At 42.6% G+C, this 20,149-nt stretch overlaps 1 protein-coding gene across 1 annotated transcript in view; it reads left to right on the top strand.

Annotated features, from left to right (window-relative positions):
• LOC116819894 (protein wntless homolog) overlaps positions 1-20,149 on the top strand; it is a 60,702-nt gene that overhangs the window by 19,755 nt on the left and 20,798 nt on the right. Inside the window, exon 2 of the mRNA XM_032771960.2 lies at positions 13,941-14,213. Coding sequence (XP_032627851.1) covers positions 13,941-14,213 — 273 coding nt within the window. The remainder of the gene's footprint in view (positions 1-13,940; positions 14,214-20,149) is intronic.

The raw sequence follows: 20,149 nt of genomic DNA, 5'->3' as shown, positions 1-20,149 counted from the left end.
GAGAATAAAGACTTCTCAGGAAACAAGAGGTGGAAAAGCAAGTTGTTACCATACAATACAAAACAAAACCATAAAACATGCTGAACATATGCTTATCTATAGTTTCCTTTCCTATCTATTAGACTGAACTGGGCAGGGGCAGGGAGGGACAGGATTTAAAAAAAAACCTTACTCTATTGCCAAGATGGTTGGCTTCTCAGTAATCAGGATCCAAAATGTTCATGAGAGCACTTGTGGCGCCCCAAGTGGTTTCCTCAGTGAATGGAGCCGGAGTGCCCTTCCCTGTACTCTGATACTGGAAAGTCTTTGTTTCTGTTCACAGCTTTCCTTTACCTCACTGGCTGATTAGGGAGGAGTGACAACTCCCTCCTGTCTGGATGGGTTGTCTGTGAGGCCCATTTTACTACTTGGTGATTTAAGCTCTACTCCAATCCATAAAACAAACTTCCACTATAAATACATCGTTCCTTTAAATGTGACCTGTACAAACCTCTTGTAGCTTACCAGGATTCAAATCATTACAGGCTTTCTGTAGACACCTCCATAATATCCCTTTATGGATAAAAGAACAGGAGTACTTGTGGCACCTTAAACTAACAAATTTATTTGAGCATAAGCTTTCATGGGCTACAGCCCACTTCTTCTTATGCATGGAATGGAACATATATTGAGTGTGCGTGTGTGTATAACTACACACACAGACAGAGAGCATGAAAAGATGGATAAATATTTATTATGGATAAATACCCTGCAGGATGTATGTTTAATATTGTAATGAGTCTGTTAGGTCTGAGGTGAAAGCTATTGATACAGAGCAGGGGAACCCTTTGCTAAGCAGTCTCTGTTACACCATCACAAAGGGGGGCGGAATCTGGATAAACCTTGGTGGTAAGGAGACTTGGAGGTGACCATTGGTTATGCTTCATGCACCAGCAGTATTGCATGCACACTCACACCTTGGAGATTCAGCCTCACTGCCCAAGAAGTGAATGATATGAGTTGCTGTCTCGACTTGGCTAGAGGAAGGCTTTTTCATCCAAAAATTCTGCTGACACAGTTCCAGTCAACCAGTGTTGGCAATGGTGGGAACTCTAGTGTGGCTGGCTTTCTGGCTGCAGCAGCTGTTTTTCAGCACTATGTTGATTAGATGGCTCGAATTCAGTACTTCTGCTTGCTCTTGCAGGTGCCAATAGCTTTTCCCAGCTGTGCTCCCAATGTGGCTAACTCTAGAGGTGAACTAGTGGTGGTGATAGAGATGTGGTCCCCAAACTGTAGGACCCTGCCCTTTGAGGGGGAACTTTTTTTGGGGGTGGGTGGGCACAGTAGGGGCTACGTCAGCCCACACAGGGGTTAGGGAGGGAGTACCGCTCAGCCCTGTTCTACTTTCAGGATCCACTCTGGTCCTGCCCCCTGTGCTTCTGTCTGCAGCCCCAGCCACAACTCCAGCTCTGACTGTGGCCCCTGGCTCTGGTGTGGGGTAACCAGAAAAATTTGGGGACCCCTGTGTTGGGTATTTTCTGTTAAACCTTGCCTTCGCCAGTGGCCCTCAACCTTTCCAGGCTACTGTACCACTTTCAGTAGTGATTTTTGTCTTGTCTACCACCTAGTTACTCCAAGTTCAAAAACTACTTGCTTACAAAAATACAAAAGTGTCAAAGCACACTATTACTAAAAAATTGCTTGTGGTCTCATTTTTACCATATAATTAAAATAAATCATTTGGAATATAAATATTGTACTTGCATTTCAGTGTATAGTGTATATAGAGCAGTATAAACAACTCATTGTATGACACTTTAGTTTGTACCGACTTCACTAGTGCTTTTTATGTGGTCTATAGTAAAACTAGTCAAGTATCTAGATGAGTTCATGTACCCCTTGGAAGACTTCTGTGTACCTTGCCCCGCTGGGGGTATGCGGTACCCCTGGTTGAGAAGTACCTGCACTAAAAAACTTCTGAAAATATCCCCATTCTATGACAATCTTCCTGATTTAGAAGTCCTTTTACTTGGTTACCTCTAGTAAATTATCTAAACTGCAGTGGTCCCCAACCTTTTTTGTCTGGCGGGTGCCAGGCAACGACCCACGGAGGACCATGGCGGTGGACAAGCATCCGCCAAAATTCCTCCAAGCGGCAATGTCAATAGATGTTGCCACCAACAAGCTGTGCCAACCAGAGGTGTCACCGCCGAAATGCCACCAATTTTTGGCGGTGACACCTCTGCAGGCACTGCATTGGGGACCCCTGAATTACTGCATTTGTTTTTTCATTACAACAGCAATTGTAGAACTCGGGCAACAATACCACACTCTTATGCTCAGAAATGTCATATTTTTTTAATTACCTTTCTACTGAAATACACTAAGGCACATATACAGCTGAACCAAATGCAAGCATGTAAAACTGTATGGTTAAAAACAGCATCTTGGCACCAATATTTAACTGGAATCTCTTGATGGTAGAGTTGTTTTGCATAGCACTTTGTAATACTGTTGGTTGACTTGGTTGCAGTTTCACAAAGCATTTTTCTCCACTTGGTTCAACACTTTTTCTCGAATTTAATGGGATCTGAGCCAAACAAGTAACGTAAGCCAAGTGTCAGTGCTTGTTTGGTGTTCAGTTCCTGACAGGAAATAGAGAGTGTGTATCGTCTTTCTCAAAGCTATAACTTTGGCTGGGGAGATATCTGAGGTTGCAGGCCAAGTATCTAAAATCATAATCAGCCAGCAATGAAAACATATATTTAAGGCTATAATGAGTTGCGTCAAAGCAGGAAACATTAAAGTAGAAATGACGATCCCTCTTAATTCAGAAATGCCTGCTTTAAATCAAACCCAAAGACCTTACAGTGTGTATAAAAGCTCCAGGAGAGCTTGTCTGAAACATCTGACTGCTTTTTTTTTTTTTTTAACCCACAAAACTAGAATTCAAACTCTTCATGCAAAGCTGCTATTTTTTGTTAGTCATCAGTGCTACGTTACTGTCTTGTCGTGGGGCTAAAGGAATTTAACACTCTACTGCTAAGGTGTGTGTTTAATGGGGTGATAGGAGACACAAAGATACAAATCTGTTACATAATCACGGACACAAAGTTGCCTTTTAAAAACCTATTTCTTGATTTTTAACCATAGACTTATCAGGGATTTGTTTTTGCTGGGGCAGTGATCACCTATACTTTGCTTCTCATGGCTCCCTAGTGGGGCCTGTGGAAGTAGTGAATAGATGGAATGCAGTGCAGGGACTATTGGAGGCAGGGGCAGTATATGTCTGAGGAGATTGATGTTTTTGTTTTTTAATAGTGGAGGGCGTACAGACCTATATCATGCCCTGATGCCCCTTTATGCCAAAGACAACGAAAGGTATCTTTGTAACAGAAAGATCAAAAGTTTGTGTGATCTGTTTGTAGGCAACTGCCTTTAATAATCTTCCCAGATCAAACACATGTATTCAGAGCTGTAACTAAACATTTTAGCAGCTAGTGACAGCAAGCATATTTGCGCCTCCTGCTGGTTTCCCCCTGCCAACATTTTTCTGCCCCCATGACTTTGTGCCTGGGGTGGCTGCCCCACTTGCCCTACCCTGATTAGTCCTGCATATATGGGATGAACTGAGAAACAGATCAGCTAAGCCAAGTACCTGCAAATAACGTTTTGAAATAAAATTGACGGTAGTAGCCCCCTACCCCCAAAAGACTTCCCTCTTTTTTTTTTTTTTTTTTTTTTTTTTTTGAGCTTCAACTGTCCAGCCTGCTCTTGGAATAACACACACTTCTTCCCCTAATGAGCACCTTGGGGCTTCTCTACATTTAAAGCACCACAGGGGCACAGCTGCAGTGCTGTAGGGCTCCAGTGTACGTACTGTCCCCCCTGTTATCTCTCCAAGAAACAGTAGCTAGGTTGATGGAAGAATTCTTGCAGACCTAGCACTGTCTGCATGGGGACTTAGATCAGCTTAATTACCTATGATCAGTTTGGACTTTTCACACCTTTTGAGAGCAATTTATAGTTGTGATCTGGGGGGGGGGGGGAAATCAGTGTAGACCAGGCCTTGTTCTTGTCAGTTATAATAACTTTAGATTTATAACAAACTCTAATTTTACAAATCAGCTCAGTCAAATAGACCCAAAGGGACAGTACTAACTTTTAAAAATTGTGCAAGTAGACTTGTGTGTAATGTGTAAATATGTGATGTCTCTGATTCTTGAGCCATTTTATCGGTGTTTGGGCTTGCTGGCATGTGTGTTCCAGCTAATTACAAAAATCAGACTGACCAAGATTTTGTCCTGTGAATTCCTAAACCTTGCTGTGTAATTGGAACTACTGCAATTTGCATGTGGGTTTTATTATGTCCTGAGTAAATCAACCTATCAAAAAGCATTACCAGCAAGATCTTTGCCGGTTGTTGAAAGCTAATGGTGACCTCATGAAAATAGAATTCTGTACCAGCTGAGTCTGCATTGAGTCTAGCCGTCTTCTTTCATATTTAAAATGACCACACTTACCAAGTCACTTTCTTCCTGCAGAAGTTTTGGCATGGCTTACTGGCATTCTGCATGCTATTTTTTTTTTCCGTCCCCCGTCTAGGTGATAGAGTGAAAATATGTAAATAGTTGAGAGAGTAAGATTCAAAACACCCTCCAAATAATCTTAGATGAGGTTTCCATTTATATTTTCATATCCCAAGGGCACTTGTTGACATCTGTAATGATTGAGTAAAGCTAGTCAACTTGTTTGTTTGGTATACAAAAAGGTTAGTTTGGGAAATCTGAAAAAAAACCCAAACATTTATGTGGAAAATTTTTCACTTAAAAAAAATTCTGGTGTTTCAATGAAACAAATCAAAAGGAACATCTATTTTTTCAGAAAATACTTCTCTGACCAGCTCTAGCTCTGAGTTCAGAAAACTGGATAACTGAAATCAGTGCAACAGAGTATCTTTTATATTAATACTACATCCCCTCCTAATGCTTCAGAAAGCTGGGTATCAGCTGTTAAACTAGCACTGTGTTAGGAATGATCTAGTGGGCATTTACTGTGAGATCAGACTATAGTGAACTGGTTGTTATGAAGAATCATGGAGTGTTCTGGTTTGTAGTGACTCTTCTGGTTTAGTTTATTTGGTATAATACACATCTAGATATAGCCTTATACTGTAAATACTTGTCATAATATTTTAGACCTATTATGACTTCCAGCACTTACCAAGTGTAGCAATATTTTGAGAATGCCAGAGAGCTCCATGGATGAACCAGAATGCAAGCTGATGTCACTACCTTTTTTCAAATATTGGGGTGTGTGTGTGTGTGTGTGTGTGTGTTTTAATGGGTGAGGCGTGGTGGTGGTGGTCCAGGAGGAAAGGAATATAACATTTAAGGAACATCTTGATTGCCTTGCTCTTCTGAGAGGCTAATCATTGCAGCTCAGTTGCCAATTGTAACGACCATTAGAAGTGAACTAGTGGGAGACAAGATAAATGCCTGCACATTTCTTATTTCTCTTTGTGTACTAGGGCAAGCATTTATTAAACTGAGATGTTTTGAATCTTAGAACCCATGACCCTAATTTAGGTAATCGCTATTTAAGATGGTCCTTACATCCCACTGAAATCAAGCTTAAAGTTAAGCATGTTCTTTTAGATTCTTTCCTGGATTGGGGCCAATGCAAACTCTTTCCCTTCTGGTCATAATAACCTGATTTACTCTAAACGTCCTGTATCTAGAGACAATGTGGCATATATTATAAGTCTTTTGGGGGATATTTTTGATTTTGTTTTATACTAATGGCAGTTGGGTGTAAAGAGGAAAAATTGTTTTTTATTTTTAACAAAATAATGCAACATTTTTGTAATGCCACAATTTCCATAATCAATTAATACTAGAGCCTGTCTTTTTTTATTTATTTATTTATTTATCCCCCCCCCGACTTCGGTTAGGCAGAAGCAGCAAGAATGTTTTCATTTAATGTTAGCTGGTCCTCTCCTCCTTTTTATATGCCACAGATGGTATAGTTTCCCTGACATGTTTGCTGCTTTGTATGTAGAGAATGTTTGTTTGTTTTTGGTGCTTCTAAACACAATCTGGAAGTGATTGCATGCTTCATGAAATGCCCAAATGCTGTGAAAAGCCCAACTTTTTTCCTGGTTCAGTTTTTCTTCTGCCACTTCCCACTCTGGAAAATAATTCCTACTGTGTATCACAAGACTGCAGGAATATGAACACCCTTCCAAGGGGACTAGTGGGGGCAAAAGACATATCTGGCTTCAAGACGAAACTTGATAAGTTTATGGAGGGGAAGCCTAATTTTGGCAATTGATCTTTGATTATCAGCAGGTAAGTATGCCCAGTGGTCTGTGATGGGATGTTAGATGGGTTACTGCAGAGAATTCTTTCCTAGGTTCTGGCTGGTGAGTCTTGCCCACATGCTCAGGGTTTAACTGATCGCCATATTTGGGGTTGGAAGAAACTTTCCTCCAGGGCAGATTGGCAGAGGCCCTGGAGGTTTTTCGCCTTCCTCTGCAGCCTGGGGCATGGGTCACTTGCTGGAGGATTCTCTGCAGCTTGAGGTCTTCAAACCACAATTTGAGGACTTCAATAACTCAGACATAGGTTATGGGTTTGTTACAGGAGTAGGTGGGTGAGATTCTGTTGCCTGCACTGTGCAGGAGGTCAGACTAGATGATCATAATGGTCCCTTCTGACCTTAAAGTCTATATGAGAATGATTCCAGTTCCACTTAATCCAGGGGTTTGAGTTCTTTGGTATGTCTCCAATTATTATAATCTCCTAGAACTGGAAGGGACCTTGAAAGGTCATTGAATCCAGTCCCCTGCCTTCACTAGCAGGAACAATTTTTTGCCCTGATTCCTAAGTGGCCCCCTCAAGGATTGAGCTCACAACCCTGGGTTTAGCAGGCCAATGCTCAACCCACTGAGCTATCCCTTTAAAGTATTTATTTCTCAGGTGACACTAGAAACATGACAGAACTACTTTGACACAAGTATTATTGATTGTTTTGCATAGCAGTGATGTTGGAAATACCGGTTTTGTTTTAAGGGGAGGGGGAAGCTTTTAAAACCCCCAAACACATCACATCCTTTGATTCCTACATCCAATACTGAAGGACTTGATTGGGGTTTCATCTGTCTGTTTTATTTATCTTTTAAGACAAAGGGAGTGACTTTTTTTTTCACCTCAGATTAGTGTAAATCAGGAATAACTCTGAAGACAAACAATGAAGAATACTTGTGGCACCTTTAAACTAACAAGTTTATTTGGGCATAAACTTCTGTGGGCTAAAACCCACTTCATCAGATGCATGGAGTGGAAAGTGTGTGTGTGTAGTACATGAAAAGATGGGATTTGTCTTACCAAGGGGCATGTGTGTCAGTGCTAATGAGACAATTCAATTAAAGTGGAAGTGGGCTATTATCAACAGGGGGAAAAAATCACTTTGGTAGCGGTAATGAGGCCAATGTAATCAAGGTGGCCCATTTCAAACAGTTGACATGAAGGTGTGAGGAACAGTAGGGGGAAGTTTATTTAGTATGGGGAAAATTTCCCCTACTGTTTCATGGGGGGGAAAACAGCATAATGTAGAAAAGGCCATGGGGTGTGAATACAATGACAATCCAATGTAATTTGGTTTCTGTATGCTGTCTACACTACAGCCCTCCCTGCATAACAGGGTTGGGTTAAGTCCCATCTACACTTGAGCTCTTTATCCAAGTTATAATTGTGTGTGTCCTCTGAACTGGTTATAGCTGTAGTGTAACGGGTCTGTGTGTCTATGACTCGCTCACTGACACATAGGGAAGTCAGATCAGTTCTGGGGGCTAGGGCAAGGGGGGCGGGGAACAACGAATGCAGCAGCACTGAATTTCAGGGCTAGAAACTATTAAATTAATGGATGTCTTCCAGATGGTACAGTAGCTTGACACTCATTGTACTGTCCAACTTGCTGCTTTCTTTTTTTGAAAGTTGTGATCCAGCAGCAAGAGATACAGTTTTACCCTAGCAATATGGTTTGATTCAGTTAATCAGAGCAGGTCATTATCTCATCTGCATGATGAGGTTCGTGACCATCTTATTTATCAGCTACTGATTATGAGTATGTGCTTGACACAGAGACTTGCTCACTGGGACATATTGAAGGGGAATGTGGGCAAAGTAAATTGCCATGACCAATAATATTCAGTTCATCTGTTGTTGTTGAAGGTACCTGGAGCTGAATCCATTTATTCCCTTTCGACCAGCTAATCTTATTTTGATCCCACTGTGCAGTCACACTCCTGTGTTTATCTGCTTACCTAATAAATTGAGCACTTTTTACTTTGCTGCATGGCCCAGTTTCTGCTTAATCTTGAAGGATAAATATTTGTTGGAATATAAGCCTCTTGGGTAACTTATTAATGTGGTAGCTGAACATGGGGAGTGTAAATTTGAGAAACTTCTCCTAATAGTCTTTAAAGAAACAGTATTTTTACTGGCAATATGCTGATCTTCATTTGATAGGTCTCTCTCTCTCATATACCAACTGAACTCAGAGGCAATTTCTATGCATTCTTTTCTCCATTCAACTAATCTGCTGCCATATCTCTTCACAAAGGTGAGAGAGAAGCTATATTCTTCTGACCCCTGTGTTCTTGGGCATAAAATGGGGAAATACAACCTATATGGAGCTGTTATAAAGTGGGTGTGTAACTGGTTGGTTGGAAAACCATTCCCAGAGAGTAGTTATCAGTGGCTCACAGTCAAGCTGGAGAGGCATATAGGAGGGTCCCACAGGGGTCAGTTCTGTTTAATATCTTCATCAATGGTTTAGAAATGGTATAGAGAGTACACTTATAATGTTTGCAAATGATACAAAGCTGGGAGGAGTTGCAAGTCCTTTGGAGGATAGGATTAAAATTCAAAATGATCTGAGGTGTGTATGTGTATATATAGAATAAAATTCACTGAGGAAAGAACAATCAGTTGCACATGTACAAAATGGGGAAATGACTGCCTAGGAAGGAGTACTGCAGAAAGCGAATTGGGGGTCATAGTGAATCACAAACTAAAAATGAGTCAACAGTATAAAACTGTTGTGCACACTGTAAAAAGCAAACCTCATTCTGGGATGTATTCACAGGATTGTTGTAAGCTAAGACATGAGAAGTAATTCTTATGCTCTAATCCATGCTGAGTAGGCCTCAGCTGGAGTGTGGTGCCCAGAAATGGACACAACATGTCAGGAAAGATGTGGAAAAATTGGAGAGAGGCCAGAGAAAAGCAACAAAAATGATTAAGGGTCTAGAAAACCTCTTAAGCACTAGAATAAATTGCCTAGGGAGGTTAAACATCCATGATGGAGATTCTATAAGAGCAGGTTAGACAAACATCTGTCAGGGATGGTCTAGATCAGAGGTGGGCAAACTACAGCCTGCGGGCCGCATCCAGCCCATGGGACTGTCCTGTTCTGCCCGGCCCTTTTTGCTCCCAGCTGGGGAGGCTAGCCCCCAACCCCTCCCATGCTGTCGTGTTTCTCCTCCCCCGCCCCCACCACAGTCTCAGCTTGCCGCACTGGCAACACTCCGGGCAGCGGGGCTGCGAGCTCCTGCCGGCCTCCCCCGGTGTTCTAGGCTGCACAGCAGCGTTGCTAGCTCTGGCCAGGCAACACAGCTGCCAGTCCTGCTGCTCTGGGGTGGGGAGAGCCTTGGATAAGGGGCAGGGGGCGGTTGGATAGGTGTGGGAGTTCCAGGGGGCCTGTCAGTGGCAGGGCTGTGAATAGGGGTTGGGGCAGTTAGGGATCAGAGTCATGGGGTTGGCCCTGGAGGTGCATGGGGGCGGGACCATGAGGGGATGGCAGGGGGTGAGTGGGGCCTGATGGGGGGGGGCAGATAAGGGGTGGGGGGCCAGGCTGTTTGGGGAGGATAGCCTTCCCAACCCTCCATACAGTTTCAGAACTCTGAGGTCCTCAGGCCAAAAAGCTTGCCCACCTCTTGTCTAGATAATGCTGAGTCCTGCCTCGAGTGCAGGGGACTGGCCTAGATGACCTCTCAAGGTTCCTTCCAGTGCTGTGATTTGATGCAAGATCTTGAATGCTGCAGACCTAATGTGGTGTTGCTGCCTTGGGTTGGGCAGGGAGTTTCTCCACACTGTAGGAACACGTCTGGATACCTAATTTTGAAGACATGTAGATCTCTCCTCTCCCAACTCCTGCAGCGTATAGGAAACTATCCAGCAGACGTAGGTTGATGGGTGGCTACTATGGTCTAAAGGTTGCATAAGTGTATAGTGTAGCTCTGCAGACTGAGCATTCAACTGCAGACAATCATTTTGTGCCTTTTTTCCTGGGTTACCTGTGCAGACGCCATAGCATGGCAAGCATGGAGCCCGCTCAGCTCACCACTGCTGTTGCGAGCATTGTAAACTCCTCGCGCATTATACTGCAGTATGTGCAGAACCTGGCTAAGAGACAGCAGCATGAGGATGATTGTGAGGAGGACATGGACACAGACGTTCCTGAAAGTATGGGCCGTGGTAGTTGGGACATCATGGCAGCAGTGGGGCTGATTGATACAGTGGAATGCTGATTCTGGGCCCGGCAAACGACCACAGACTGATGGGACCACATAATGTTGCAGGTATGGGATGATTCTCAGTGGCTGTGAAACTTTCACGTGCATAAGGCCACTTTCCTGGAACTCTGAGTTTCTTTCCCCTGCCCTGAAGTGCAGGAATACCAAGATGAGAGCTGCCTGACAGTTGAGAAACGAGTGGAGATTGCCATGCCTGACTGCTACCGGTCAGTCGGGAATCAATTTGGAGTGGGCAAACCTACTGTGGAGACTGCTGTGATTCAAGCAGCCAACGCAATTACTGACATTCTGCTATCCAGAGTAGTGACTTGGGAAATGTGCAGGTCATAGTGGATGGCTTTGTTGCAGTGGGTTTCCCTAACTTTGGTGGGGCGATAGATGGAACGCATATCCCTATCTTGGCACCGGGCCACCTTGCCAACCAGTACATAAACCGCAAGGGATACTTCTCAATGGTGCTGCAAGCACTGGTGGATCACAAGGGACATTTCACTGACATCAACGTGGGATGGCTGGGAAAGGTGTATGGCACTCGTATCTTTAGGACCTCTGGGCTGTTTGAGCAGCTGCAAGAAAGGACTTCCCAGATCAGAAAATTACTGTTGGGAATGTTGAAATGCCAATGGTTATCCTTGGAGACACAGCCTACTGCTTGCTCCCATGGCTAATGAAGCCATACACAGGCAGCTTGCACAGTAGTATGGAGCAGTTCAACTATAGGCTGAGCAAGTGCAGAATGGTGGTAAAATGTGCCTTTGGACATTTAAAAGCTTGCTGGTGCTGTTTGACTAGGTTAGACCTCAGCTCAACCAATATTCCCATTGTTGTTACTGCTTGCTGTGTGCTCCATAATATCTGTGAGAGTAAGGGGGAGACATTTACGGTGGGATGGGAGGTTGAGGCAAGTCGTCTGGTTGCCAATTTTGAACAGCCAGACACAAGGGTGATTAGAAGAGCACAGGTAGATGCGCTGCACATCGGAGAGGCTTTGAAAACCAGTTTTGTGACTGGCCAGGCTACAGTGTGACAGTTGTGTTTCTTCTTGATGGAAAACCCACCCACTTCATTGTGGGTGTTTGTTTTTTTTAAGGAGATAACTGACAAGATAGCCCGGGTTGGGTAGAGTGAGGTGAGGGAGTAGGAAAGGACAAGGCCACATTTATTTATTTATTTGTAGTGTGGCTACAATAAGCACTGTTTGAATGACAGCCTTCTGTTGCTTGGGCCATCCTCTGGAGTGGAGTAGCTGGGTGCCCGGAGCCTCCCACCCACATTCTTGGGCGTCTGGGTGAGGAGGATATGGAACTTGGTAAGGAGGGCAGGTGGTTGTACAGCAGATGCAGGCGGCGGTCTGTGCTCTTGTTGGCTTTCCTGCAGCTCCACCAGATGCCTGACCATGTCCATTTGCTGCCCCATTAGCCTCAGCATTGCATCCTTCCCCTTCTCATTGCGCTCACTTAATGCTTTCCTGGACTGTGCCACTGAATGCCTCCATGCATTCAGCTGTGCCCTATCAGTGCAGGAGGACTGCATGAGCTCAGAAAACATGTCATTGTGAATGCATTTTTTTTTTTTTTTGTATGTGTATGTTAACCTCAGGGATGGAGATAAGGGGAGCATAGAAACATTTGCACCTGCAAGGGAATAAAAAGGGAGAGTAAAATTTAAGACAATACATTTCTAAGAACAAAAGGGAGACTCTTTCTTTCACAGTGAATCAAGCAATTCACAGCAGACAGCACATATGCTTTAGGTGCAAGGTCGCATTTTACCTTTTTTTTTTTTTTTTTTTTTATATTGAGTGCCTGCTGGTATGGTGACCCATCACACACAGCTGAGCAACAGAATTTGGTTTCCAGGCAGCCATGGTAAGCCAAAGGGTACGCGGGTTTGGCTTCTAACACCTTCTTAACATGTGGGAATGTGTTTTCCAACTGCAGCGCCCTCCTTTCCCATACCAAGCAATGCCGATTGGGTTTGCCATTTAAAAAGAGGGGCTGCAGTTTTCTAGTGGATGTGCAGCACACACGTCCATTATAAAATCAACCTAACGTGGCTAAATTCGACCTAACCCTATAGTGTTGACCATGGCTGAGTTGCTAACTGTTGTGAAAAGGCATTGTGAAATCTTGTTGAAGGGCCACAGTGAGATCTCTGGCCCCAGCTGCACTGGAAGCAAGTATTACACATCTGTAGAAACTTGAATTAGTGACTGCAAAGACTTTTAAGGTGGCATTTCTAGCAAGCTACAAAAAGTGCAATAAACCCTTTTGCTCCTGGTTTGTAAAGCCCATCGATCAAAATTTCCTGGGAGTGATGGTGTCTACTAGACACCTGCTGCCATGAATGGAAGTCACTAGTTAATATTACTACTTCTGGATTATCACAAGCACTGGTTTGAAAACTAATTTGGATTAAAATGTGGTAACATGGCTTAACCAACTGGGGTGGATGGAGCCAAACGGTGTCTAATCTCAAGCTCCATCCATTCAGCTGCCTAAACCATGCTGAGGCAATTTAAAAACAACTTGCATTCAAATTTCTCTCTGCAGAAATAAGGCTAAAGGCAAGGAAGGGCTTTGCATGTAAGAGCTAGGAGCGATATGTATTCTAGCTAGATAAAGTAAGCTGGGATGTTTGTGGCTTTTTGTTTTTTATGATGCCTCATCCTGGCCTCCCTTCTTATGTTAGAAATCTCCTTGGGCAAATACCTAGATGTACAAGATATTACACAACAATATGTCTAATATGAGCCTCCAGCTAGTTTTATCTCTCAAATAATTACAAGCACAATAAAGAGGCTAGGTTTTGAAAATCTGTAATTGCCTCTTTCTGCTAAAGAAGCTGGAAATGCATAGGTGGCACATCCGCATCTAAGTTCTTCCACTATGCCATGTACCAACTGATACAGTAAAATCACAGCACACAGCTTTATAGAATGACTTTTCAGTCCACATTTTCTTTATTCTCTCTGAAGGGCCATAAGTTGGACAACACTGCCTGGTCCAGTGGATAGATGTGCTACATTCTGCACCTCACTTCCATTGGCCTTCATTAGAAGTGGCCCTCATAGTCACCAGTGGCTACTCCACCATGTGATGCAAAGTGCCACTGGTATGCCTAGTCAGTAGAACAAGGCTAAAACTTTCTCACCTAGAAACTTCTTTACTTAACTACTGTGTTGCTTCTTGTGTACTTCGAAAGGATTCCTAAAGTATTTTTAAAAGGCTAATAGCAATGACTGCTCTGATGTAACATGCCTCCTTTACTTTTCTGTGGGGTTGAGGATAATCTGGGTTCATAAACTGTTAGAATCTTTAACATGTTACATGACTAAAAATGTGGCTTGTTTCAATTTCAGCTCCAAGTCCCACTACAGCTATGCACTACGTGTCAATAAAATGTGTAGATGTACGGAAAAACCACCACAAAACCAAGTGGCTAATGCCTTGGGGTTCCAACCCGTGTGAGAAGATCCGAGATCTTGACGAGGCAATGAGCAGACAAATAGAAGCCAATGACATTGTGTTTGCTGTTCACATCCCCCTCCCCAACAAGGAGATGAGTCCCTGGTTCCAGTTCATACTTGTTATCCTGCAGCTGGACATTGCATTCAAGAAAAATAATGAGATAAGTATGTCACTGTCTGTCGTATGTCATGCTGTATGTATCCCCCAAAATGCTTGATCAGTACAAGAAAACATTGAGGTGTATGTAATAAAAACTTCTAAAATAGTTAAATAAAATGTATTTTAATTGTCTGTATAGACAAAGTTGAGTTACATGGGGTACGTACTAACAGTGAGAACATATAAACACTGTTCCCTTTTGAAACCATCATCTTAAGGAGAATTTTAATGTCCTGAAGCTCTGTCAATGTATGTGTTTACTGTGTATAAAAATTTTTATTTAATCATGGGGAAAATTCAAAATATCTCCCAACAATATAAAAGGGAGCGACTCTGGTAAGAGCAGTGTCGTCTCCAAATTCCCCTTTGCCAGATCTACTACGTAACAAACTGTTTGGGCTTTAATGCTGCTCCCACTGAAGTCCACTGGCAACAATCTACTGACTTAGGCCTTGGCTACACTGGCGCTTCACAGCGCTGCAACTTTCTCACTCAGGGGTGTGAAAAAACACGCCCCTGAGCGCAGCAAGTTACAGCACTGTAAAGCACCAGTGTAAACAGTGCCCCAGCGCTGGGAATGCAGCTCCCAGCTCTGTAAGCTAATCCCCACAGGGAGGTGGAATACCTGCAGCGCTGGGAGAGCTCTCTCCCAGCGCTGGCGCCGTGATCACACTTGAAACTTCAAAGCGCGGCCGCTGGAGTGCTGAAGTTGCAAGTGTAGCCATACCCTAAGTGGAACTAGGATTTGATCCATAAAACAAAGGTCACTAATTGTGGTCCACTATCTCCCTCTGCATGGGAGTGTGTTGGGTTTTTTTTTGTTTTTGTTTTTTTATTTTTAAAGTTCCAGAAACTATGTTGGGGTAGTGATGGTAACAAGATGGTGCTATTTTAATCTGATGTGCAGCATTTTACTGGATGGGCTATTAAGCAGCATGCTAGTGCTGGAATGGTCAGTGGAAAGAACAGTTAATTATTAAAATTGTGTGAGCTAGGGATGCCCCTTCTCATTGAAAAATAAATCGTGGGGAAGGGACAGCTCTAGCATGTTGAAGGAAAGCTAACATAAGGAACCCTCTTCTTCCTCTCCCTCCCAAGAAAGAATGCTGAAGCATAATTCTGATCTGCAGTCAGAAATAGCCTTTTTTTATTTACTCCCTCCCTTGCCAAACCTCAGTTTTGCAAGCACAAATGTGGAGTGGATTTCCCCCCCCCCCCATCCGATTTTAAAACAGAAATGATCTCAAGGTGATGTTCAGTCTTACTTTTGTTGAGTGAACATGAATCTATCCTCTCCTTTCTGTTACTGGATGTAGTAGCCTTACACTTTTGGATGATAACCTGGGCTGGCCCCACCTACAAAGGCTCGTTCTGAAAGACTTTGCAATGGTAAAATGCATGGTTGATTTTCATTGACACCATTTGGCAGTTGCTCCCCTAAGATCCATATCCAAAATTATTATATAGTGTTATTACAAACTAATCAGCAGTACTCCTAACCAGGCTAAAATCAACTGTATTAAATCTACACTTCTTTTTTCTTCTAGTGAGCATACATCCTTTGCATTTATAAATTTAGCTTTTCAAGGCTACTGAAATCTGCATAGGCACGGTCAGAAAACCAGAGAAAGATAAGGGGATGTTCATCTCTACTCAAGTGACCCTCTAACTTTATGATGCTTGCTTGAACTGGTGGTCAGTTCACTGCACAAGCCAGGACCTCTTTTTCACTAGTGGTCTGCAAGCTGTTTGAGCTGAACAAAAGTATATTTGCAATAATTCTCTGTACTCAAATTTTCTGGCTGAGTTGAATTATTTTGAGGAATCTGATATTCGGGTTCTGGGAGGAGGTATGTATACAATATTTGTTTGGTGAATGTGGGGCTCCAGTGACAAGGTTGCAGTGACTCATGTTGTTTTTGATATAGGCTTTTCTTCTGACCAGTTTGAGTTCTAAATTTTGCCACTTGAGCCGCAGGGCAAGGATAATGGGAGACTGTCATAGTTCTACCACAGTTTATTTAGTATTACTCTGCTCACTAGGCATCGCTGACTGTTTAGAATAACACAAGTCAGGCATGTGTGTCAAACAACTTCAGAACGTGGTCATTGACTAAACAGGCTTTCTTGTGGTAGGATGAAATGCTAGTCATGATACTGTGGCCCCAAGTGGACTCTGTAAGATGGTTTATTTTTCTCAAAGCAAAACAAACTGAATAGCCCTAAAATATGCCTTCAGGAGTGATGGTATTACGCCCTTCGGAAGAAAGGAAAGCCTTATTCATGCATATCTTTAGAAACATATTTAGGTCTTTGATAAGGATCCAGATACTTAGAAAAAGCAGTTTGCTCTTATGTTTGTCAACTCGCATGGGAAAGCTGCCTGAGCTTGGCTTTTCTCTTTTTTTTTTTTTTTTTCTTTTTTTTAAAAAAAAAAAAGCTAATTTCTGGGTCTAAACAGACTATTCCTTTTTAATGCAATGTTTACTCAAATACTGAAAACAACAAATGCTCTTGCTCAGTTTGACTGACTGTTCTGCAAAAAATGGGGAGCATGGAGAAATCTGCCAAAGAAGTGTTAACTGCTGAAGTGGTTAACATGGTCTGTATTTGGCTACTGAAATACATCATGCATAGTTCATTTAATTGGTCAAGCAGGTACGACTGCAAATAGAATTTCAGTCTTATCTTAGTGCACTAAGTCTCATTCACATAAGCTGTATGAAACAAATGCTCTGTGTGAATAACATTGGCCAGTCTCCATCAATAACACAGCTGTTGAAAGAGTTTAGTTACCAGGAGGATGGATGACACTCTCTGAGGGAATGTTTGTATGCAGTAATCTGACATCTAGCTGGCTGGCAGCAACCTTGAAAGTGAGATAGAATTAAGGGGGGAAGCATTGCTGGGGATCTTGTTTCTGACCACAAGAAATGGCTTGTTTAAGAGTCACTACAAAAGACTTCTTTGGAACTAGAAGTGTTACTCTGTTACTGTGCAATTAGATCTTTATTCTTGTCATTGAGTTGGAGAACACTGGAAACTTTTTGGGAACGGGTAAAATGCCACTCAGCTCATCAGTGCTCATTCCACCATGTAACACCTGGTTTCAAACCAACTGTTTCTTGGCTGACCTACAGTGCACATGCCTCAACTTAGCCCAGCACTAGCAGGCCATTGCCTGCACTTATGCTCTTCTAAACTTTCATGCATTCTGGCCTTTGATCCTTCAGCAGTAAGTTTGCCTTCAGCATGTAATATTCCAAGTTGGATACGCTTCCAACAACGGCTTAAATCCTCTTTCTAATGCAAACCTATTAAGCAAGTGAATCTATCTGTTCTCATAATTTAAGTCCTTCAACTTAAGTTTCCAATCCTCAGTCCTCTCTAGTCTTAAGTAATAGAAAGAACTGTCTGCACATCTTGCTGCCACCACCACATTGGTTATAGCTGAATGCTTCGTGAAGGAGAGAGAATGTGCTGTATCACTAGACACAGTATTTTATTTTTTTGTCTGCTGTACCTTCTTGGACATAGGACTTTCTAGTTTATCAAGCTTCACCTCTTGTACATCATCTGGAAGACTGGGCCATTGTAGACTGATCTATAATAATGAACATTAGCACTCCTCCTCAGACTACTTTATATTTAACCTTTTATGCAGAGAACTGATTTACTTCTATTTACATTTGGGCTTGGTTTTATTCCCAACTCTTGCTGTAAACTTGACCAAGTCACATGAGAGCTCTGCCTCCATTTCAACATGTGTAAAATGAGGAAAACATTTTGAAATTGGTGTATAAAATGTCCTTTATAAGCAGGAGGTGGTGGAAGCATTTTATTACACAGAAAATCAATGGTGTGACTTTAGCTGTAACTTTCCCTAACTGTCTTGTGAAGGACTTAAACTACTTTCAGCCTAATTTTTTTTAAAAAAAGGAGGGGGATGGAAATGAGGAGACACATTTGAAGTGAATCTTAAAAATCCTAATAGATGCAATAACTTAAGTTTCCAGTATTGTCAGCATGGAGGAAACAATTACCATCACCACTTCCTTTTTTCTGAAGGAGATCACACCATAGTCCATATAGCCCTGTATGCTCCTAATGAGATTTGTAAGAGCTGGCCCTTTTCTCTTCCTAGGTTGGCTGGCTTGTACTTCCATCCTTTGTTTGCATTAACAGACAGCTAAAACTGTCAGTTTTTCCTAGTTGCAAGTGTCTTTCCAGGTTGTTTTATTAGTATGTGGCTGGCACAGATCTGTTGCCATTCTGTGAAATTACTTCTCTATTTTTAGACTTTTTTTGAGTGAAGATATCTGTACTAATAACAGTTTAAAGGGAATTGGGTGACAGCTCATAGCAGCTGAATCTCTAGCCTCAAAATCCCAGACATATTGAGATGTGCCATGGGGAATGCAAGGAGAGTTAAATCATCATCTTTCTTTAGGGCTCTTGTAGTTGTGACCTGAGTTTTCTTATGGATGTCCATGAAACTGTCATGGAGAAGTCTGTGACTGGCTGGAAGCCTTAGGAAAACATGGGAACGGGAGACAGTCCTCCTTGGCACACTGCCTACTGTTTAACAAGTTTATTTTCTCATTTAGAGAGTGTTTCAGAATAATCCAGTGGGGCAGGTGAGATTATTATTTACCACCTCTTGATATTGACAACTGAGGTGCTATATGAGGATCTGAAATCTCCATTATCCATACAGCATCCTGTTATGTTGACAATGGAATTGCATAACCACCTTTTCTGTGCACAAGTGTCCTGTGCATCTATGGAAGGTTCATCTAGTCTGAGCATGCAGTGGGGGAAGTGGAAGGGAAACCCTCACAACTACGCATGCTTAATCTGAATCTTAACTATATACTGTGGCCTGGTATAGGTGCCTGACCAGTCTCACGTTTTGACCCTAAATGAGGTGGTGGATATCATGTTTGTATGTGACCCCACCCACCTCAGTTTTTTGCAGCCATACGTGGTTCTGAAAACTGGAGAGCTCTATGCAACATGGAGAAACTGAATAACTAATTCCCTGAACACTGATATTTTGACAAGCTGAATATATTTATGGGTACTCAGCAGCAGCTTGCCTGTCTCTCTTCCTCACCAACTTCTTATTCAGGAAGAGAAATCTCTCCTGGTCTTTCTCTACCTCACGTATGGAGAAGATACTACCCCCTCTTCCATTCGTCGTTACCTTTCCCTTACCAAACATGACTCTTCAGTTCCCTTTCATAGGAAGGATGAGTGGTTGCCTCTCAAGCCTTGAAGGTGTTGCCTATTATCCTGGTTCTGATTTATGTTTTGGGGGATGGACTCCTTATTCTCATCCCCAAAAGTACCTGGTGCAATCTTGAATGGGCTCTGTTCCCATCCTGCAGCTGTCTGAGCCCAAAGAGCACTCCATGTGGATCTGGAATGGGGGCACCCAAAAGCCAGGAGTAGAGAAGATAAGACCACCAGAAGATGAGCCCTCCATGGAATATGAGAGGGCGAATTGGGTCAGACTTTTGTTTAGAGGTCTTAATATTTCTTGTGACTTCATCTGTTCCTACCCTCTCTATTTAAATCCCTCCTTGAAGACGCAATTTTTTGCCATGCTAAATTTCTCATAGGCAATTAACTTATACTAACTAACCCAAGAAGGACAATTTTGACTACCTTTGTACGTTGAACCTTTTTTCCAATGCCCCTTTCGCCGTTCACCTCCAACTTTAAAGTATTAACTCCTCAGGACAAATATTGTGCCTTCTTTCTGTTTAGAAAGCATATACTGTGTATTGGGCACTACAAGAAGCGAGTAATATGTTGATGGGGAGTCTTTGTTCACTTCTCTGATCTGTCTTGTTGACTCTTGAGACCTGTATCTGACATCCAGTTTTAAAACCACTCCCTTGTCTTGTGGCCAAACATAGTGGGGTGTCTGCTTTTG

Source organism: Chelonoidis abingdonii, chromosome 7 (assembly GCF_003597395.2).
Source record: "Chelonoidis abingdonii isolate Lonesome George chromosome 7, CheloAbing_2.0, whole genome shotgun sequence".
NCBI classification, from domain to species: Eukaryota; Metazoa; Chordata; order Testudines; family Testudinidae; genus Chelonoidis; species Chelonoidis abingdonii.
The sequence above is the reverse complement of the archived record's forward strand: the minus strand, read 5'-3'. Positions and strand labels throughout refer to the sequence as shown.